The 6,823-nt window shown below is 28.9% G+C and overlaps 1 protein-coding gene across 2 annotated transcripts; it reads left to right on the forward strand.

Annotated features, from left to right (window-relative positions):
• Positions 1-2,595: 2,595 nt before the first annotated feature.
• LOC123883376 (F-box/FBD/LRR-repeat protein At3g52680-like) lies at positions 2,596-6,126 on the forward strand. Of its 2 annotated transcripts, XR_006800162.1 has the most exons (4): positions 2,623-4,395; positions 4,482-4,631; positions 4,727-5,110; positions 5,265-6,126. XR_006800162.1 is itself a non-coding variant. In XM_045932152.1 (3 exons), exons 1-3 carry the CDS (start codon positions 3,586-3,588, stop codon positions 5,012-5,014), a joined length of 1,248 nt encoding a protein of 415 aa, XP_045788108.1. In that variant the 5' UTR covers positions 2,596-3,585; the 3' UTR covers positions 5,015-6,126. The 2 variants fall into 2 exon arrangements, 1 of the variants encoding a protein (XP_045788108.1); XM_045932152.1 differs by having other exon boundaries at positions 2,596-4,395; positions 4,727-6,126.
• Positions 6,127-6,823: the final 697 nt, after the last annotated feature.

Genomic DNA, 6,823 nt, shown 5'->3' on the forward strand with positions numbered 1-6,823 from the left:
AGGATTATCGGTTCATATATTTTTTTCCCTGCCAACGATAATTATGCCCATATAATAATGTTCTGTATAATATTTATTCTTTTGATAATTATTCATTAAGACGTATAATATTATTCTTTAGTTTCTATAAACTTATAGTATGAGTATTAAGGTTTCCATAATCGTATACTATTTAATTTTACAGCTATAAATAAATAAATCGAATACAATAAAATTTGTTATTATTCTTTTGTTTCCATAACCGTATAGTATTAATGTTTCCATAACCATGTCTTATTAATTTTACGGCTATAAATAAATGAAATACAAATAAAAATTGTTATTATTATTCTTATTTTTATGTGAAATAAATGCTAATGCAATATGAGAAGAAAAATCATTTTGAAGTGACACGTGTACATATTCCTTTGAAAAAAGGCTCTCAAATAATATAATAATAATAGTAAATTCTTTTTTTTTTTGTGATAGAAATTCGTTTTTTAATAATAAAATAAAAGAATAAAAATCTTGAATATTTTTATTAAAAACGCAAACTAATTTGCAGCTAATTGCTTATTATACCTAATCTATTATTTATATGCAGCTGGAAATTATACCTAATTATTATAATTGCTTGCTATATATAGCACTTCAGAAATAATTCCTTTTGTAACAATGCAAAAAAAATAAAAAAGAATTAATTGCATTGATTGTCAAATTGCTGTGAGGAGAAAGAATTCTATCAAAGGCTCCTAAATAATATAATAATAATAATAATAATAATAGATCTTGTGTCCTTCTTTTGCTAAGCAAAACAAATAGAAAATAAGAAAAGTATTAGAATTTAGGAAAAGTTATGTTTTCGTATCTATATATCAATAAAAATGACAAAATTATTATTAACAATACTAAAAAAAATAAAAATCAAAAGATTAATTAGGTTATTCTTATAATGAAACAAAACAATAACCAAAATGAATATCATTCGATAAACCAAAACATTAAAATAGTTTAAAAAATCGAATTGTAAATATTATACGTGAAGTAAAAGAGCAAGAAGAACTTGAATAGGAGGAAGAAAATGCCAACCAAAGTTGAATATTATGTAGCTCTATTAGAAACAGACTATTTATAGATGTAAAATAATAAAGTAAAAGATAATGATTATGAATTAATTTGATTAAATAAAAAATTAAACCATTGCCTTAATATATGTCTGCGTGATAAATCAAATGACATTACATTGCAATAGCTGAACATAAATCTTCAAAATGCAAAAGTAACAAACTGAAAAAACTAACACAACTAAAATAATATGTAAATAATTATTCTTCAATGTCTTGAACCCATGCCTAAAATGAGACTGTCATTCTACCAAACGAATCTGCAAATAAAATAGAATTAAAAATTAAAAAATTAGTACTTAATGATTAAAGTCATTATATTTTAAATAAATAAAAAATTTACACATAGTTTGTGACAAAATAAAATTATAATGAAATATGACAAACCTTTAGTATGAAAGAAGAGATACTTTTACTCAAACAATGTATTAATCTGCATACAAAAACGAATAGATCAAAACATAATTTTAAGTTGGATGGAAGCAATATTGTATGATCACTACATCACAGACGAATACAAACAACCAATCTAAGATTTTTCTGGTGAAGTAAAAGAGCAAAAGACAGTTTAAGATTGTCTCACAAAATTAATCTAAAAAATTATATATTTTTTAGATTGAGAGTAGTCATAGAAGAAAATATAAGAACAATATAAATTGTTGAAAACACACAAAATGAAAGAAGGAAATTTGGAAATAATATTGAATTCTTTGATTGAATGTTGAATCAACGTGAAGAATGATGAAAGTAGAAACAATATTTATAAGAAAAAAATTCAAGCAATTCATTGCTATTATGTAGATCCGAAATTTGCTGAAGTAATTGATTAAATAACTTGAAAAATGAAGAAACAAATAATGAGTAAATCAAATAAACACAATATTGAACATGTACTTCAAAATAGGCCGATTCAAACACGTTAATTAAATTGAAAACAATTTTTTGTTCTAGTTAAAATGGATTAAAACAAAAGAAAATCATATGTTCCTTTTATAATCAAGACATTTATGGTATATTCATTTCATTCTTATATCACTTTCTTTCGTGACTCACACACTACCAATAAATATGGGTTAGAAATGGCATAAGAATAAGAATTATTTACTCGAAAAAGAAAAAAAATAGCATTAAGAGCAGATTTCATTGCCCTGGAAAAAAAAAATCTTGATTGTCTTAATTGAATACCATGTGATTTTTTTATATTTCATAAAAATCTGTATTGAATACCACAAGATTCTTTTATCATAAAAAAATTTTTTAAAATCTAATAAAATCTCAATCCAATACACCCTCCTAAACTAGTTCTGAATAAAGAAGAAGGCAATGACATCATTACCACCATTTTCCAAACTTTTAATCTGGACCATTAATTTTTCAATTTTCCACATGTCATACACCCAAGCGATATACTGGAATTACTGGTGCATACACATACTGGATGGGATCTGACTCCCTTCGGGAAGGTAAGCATATTTTCCCCTATAAAATATATTGGGGTAAAGAGAAATTTGTTTGGGGTAGGAAATTTTTTTGTTTCTCAAAAACTAAGTTTGTCTAAGCCCAAATCTCCAGCCCATTTATACAAAACCTCAACCTTAGGTATATAAGCAAACCTTATCTTTTGTCACTAGAAACTAACCCTAATCTGAATAACAGAAGAAGTGAAACGGCGCATCAGTTTCCTTTTACCTGGACGAACAAGAACAACAACCAAGTTACACCTTCATCCATCGACCTCGAAACCTTCAATACGCACACGAAATCTAACTAAATAGTTCACTCTGTCTCTCTATCTCTATTAATAAACAAAAAGCCACAAAAAAGAAAAACTGAGGGGTTTGGGTAGTATATATGCCAGAGGCTCGATCATCAGCCCCGTTGTAAACAAACAACAAACTGAGAACTCCTTCACACAACCTGCGATCTACCGTTGTTCGACATCAATTTGTTGTTCATTTCAAATTTTTCATATGATTTCTCAAATATGATCTACGGTGTCTCATTCATTAATCTCTTGCTTGAGCACTAAAATATTCTGTCTTACCCGATCAATTCTGACGCCAGAACTATCTGTCAACCGACAAAACCGTGCCAATAAACAAGATCTAAGAAGGTGAGAGTCATATTTTTTGGTCATAGTCATGTTTTTCATGTTTCGGTCGTAGTTTTTTGTCGTAAGTTTCCGCCGGATCAGAGTCATATTTTTTGGTATAGTCATATTTGGTCATAAGATTCCACCGGATCTGAGTCATGTTGTTTAAAACTGTGGAGAAGGTGAGTCATATTTTGTTTCTTCATAATTGTAAACTGTGGAGAAGGTGAGTCATATTTTTTGGTCATAATCATATTTTTTGGTCATAAGTTTCCACCGGATCTGGGTTTTATGGTCCAAGCCCATCCGACGCCCATCCTCTATTTATAATAATAGAAGGCATGAGTATTCCATGCGATACATGGATGTTCCTCTCATATAAATAAAAAGATGCCGTCTTCCTCTCGTATAAATAAAAAGAGAAGGATGAACAAGTCATCTTCTCTGCAGTCAATTTCTACACTAGATAGAATTAGCGACTTGCCGGATCCAATTCTGTGTAATATACTTCATTCGTTTCCAACCAAATTTGCTGCAACCACAAGTGTCCTATCAAAGAGATGGAGATACTTGTGGCTCTCTGTTCTTGCTCTCGACTTTGATTCCAACGACTTCAATAGTTGTAATCGCCTCCTTCACAGTGTAATGTACTCAATAATGGACAACCGGCGAGCCATTACACTACCCGTCCATTCTTTTTCCTTCAAAGATCCTTCTACAGATGATTATTCCAATTACCAACCTGTTATCGATAAAATTGTTGACTATGTATCGCAAAGAGGAATACAAAACTTGGTCCTCGACGGTTGTCTTCATCTTCGCTGTTCGATGAAACTACCTGTTAAGCTTTTTAGTTGTAGAACATTAAAGGTTCTTAAGTTGAACAACTATTCGGGGACCCTTATTTCTGATAAGGTTGATTTAGATTTACCTAGTCTTAAAACTCTCCATTTGAGTAAGGTTAGTTTTTTCTATGATAATCTAATAAAGTTTTTGTTAAGTTGTCCTGTATTGGAGGATTTGGAATTAATGAAAGGTTTCCCAAAGCCCTACCGTTGTAAAGATGGTTCGAGCAGGAAAGATGGTTCGAGGATGAACTTTGCAGCTTTACCTAATTTGATCAAAGCAAGGATCCCATCTAAATCTTTTGTTCCATTTAGTATTGTTTGTAAAGCACGGATCCTCTATGTAGGCAAAGCGGTATGAATCTAACTCATAAATAAATGAAGTTGTTTGTGATTTCTTTTTAATATTGTGTCTTGTGTAACTATATATATATATTGCAGCTCAAGTATACATGTTGGACTCAATTGCCTGAGTTTCCAAATCTGACTCACTTGGAGCTTCACTTTGGATCTGTATTTGTGTGCCCGAGGTGGAAGTGGGTGCATGCAATGCTTGAACTTTCTCCCAAACTACAAAGTCTTATCATTCGGGTTAGATAATTTTTTCAACTCTTTTATTTCTGAATCTTTCCTTAACTACAATACAATGTTTTTTAATTATATTAGAAAATGTGAATTGTTGTTAGGATGATATTGATGCTTCTCAAAGGTATACAGACAAGTTTTGGAAAATTCCATCAATTGTTCCAGAGTGTCTTTTGTCACAATTGAAAACATGCTGCATTAGAGGTTTCAGAGGCATCAACTATTTTCTTATCAAATTTGTGAAATACATTATAGAGAACTCAAAAGTACTAGATACTATGGAAATCCATACAAAATTTCGCGATTTAGAGGCAAAGCAAGGATTGTTAAAGAAATTATCTTCCTGCGAAAGAGGCTCTGCAACATGTAAACTTAAACTTTTGCTTTGAAAGGCTTTGTATCATTTTGTTCTCTTATATCATGAATTTATTCTAGATCCTCTTAATTCTGTTTTTTACTATTTTCTTATTGAGTATTGTTTTGAAATTGAAATTGAGTTACCGTTTATCATTTTCCAGCAGTTGTTTTACGGTCCTATAAGTGTGTAATATATGAATTTGTGTTTCTCTTATATATGAATTTATTCTAGATCCTCTTAATTCTATTTTTTACTATTTTCTTATTGAGTATTGTTTTGAAATTGAAATTGAGTTACCGTTTATCATTTTCCAGCAGTTGTTTTACAGTCCTATAAGTGTGTAATATATGAATTTGTGTTTCTCTTATATATGAATTTATTCTAGATCCTCTTAATTCTATTTTTTACTATTTTCTTATTGAGTATTGTTTTGAAATTGAAATTGAGTTACCGTTTATCATTTTCCAGCAGTTGTTTTACAGTCCTATAAGTGTGTAATATATGAATTTGTGTTTCTCTTATATCATGAATTTATTCTAGATCCTCTTAATTCTATTTTTTACTATTTTCTTATTGAGTATTGTTTTGAAATTGAAATTGAGTTACCGTTTATCATTTTCCAGCAGTTGTTTTGCAGTCCTATAAGTGTGTAATATATGAATTTGTGTTTCTCTTATATCATGAATTTATTCTAGATCCTCTTAATTCTATTTTTTACTATTTTCTTATTGAGTATTGTTTTGAAATTGAAATTGAGTTACCGTTTATCATTTTCCAGCAGTTGTTTTACAGTCCTATAAGTGTGTAATATATGAATTTGTGTTTCTCTTATATCATGAATTTATTCTAGATCCTCTTAATTCTATTTTTTACTATTTTCTTATTGAGTATTGTTTTGAAATTGAAATTGAGTTACCGTTTATCATTTTCCAGCAGTTGTTTTGCAGTCCTATAAGTGTGTAATATATGAATTTGTGTTTCTCTTATATCATGAATTTATTCTAGATCCTCTTAATTCTATTTTTTACTATTTTCTTATTGAGTATTGTTTTGAAATTGAAATTGAGTTACCGTTTATCATTTTCCAGCAGTTGTTTTACAGTCCTATAAGTGTGTAATATATGAATTTGTGTTTCTCTTATATCATGAATTTATTCTAGATCCTCTTAATTCTATTTTTTACTATTTTCTTATTGAGTATTGTTTTGAAATTGAAATTGAGTTACCGTTGATCATTTTCCAGCAGTTGTTTTGCAGTCCTATAAGTGTGTAATATATGAATTTGTGTTTCTCTTATATCATGAATTTATTCTAGATCCTCTTAATTCTATTTTTTACTATTTTCTTATTGAGTATTGTTTTGAAATTGAAATTGAGTTACCGTTTATCATTTTCCAGCAGTTGTCTTACAGTCCTATAAGTGTGTAATATATGAATTTGTGTTTCTCTTATATCATGAATTTATTCTAGATCCTCTTAATTCTATTTTTTACTATTTTCTTATTGAGTATTGTTTTGAAATTGAAATTGAGTTACCGTTTATCATTTTCCAGCAGTTGTCTTACAGTCCTATAAGTGTGTAATATATGAATTTGTGTTTCTCAAGTTTTTCCATTGGTATATTTTCTAGCAATCGAAACATTTGCGACTAAAACACAAGTCAAAATAGCATAGTTACAAGAGTCACACACATTAATATATATGAAGATATTTTAAAATCCAACATTACGTGATTTATTTTTGTCAAATAACATAGTTACAAGAGTTACACATATTAAATGTTCAGAATCACAAATCAGAACATTTGTCCCAACACATCAAATATCTACTGAGTTATATT

This window comes from Trifolium pratense, linkage group LG5 (assembly GCF_020283565.1).
Source record: "Trifolium pratense cultivar HEN17-A07 linkage group LG5, ARS_RC_1.1, whole genome shotgun sequence".
In the NCBI taxonomy this organism is placed as follows: Eukaryota; Viridiplantae; Streptophyta; class Magnoliopsida; order Fabales; family Fabaceae; genus Trifolium; species Trifolium pratense.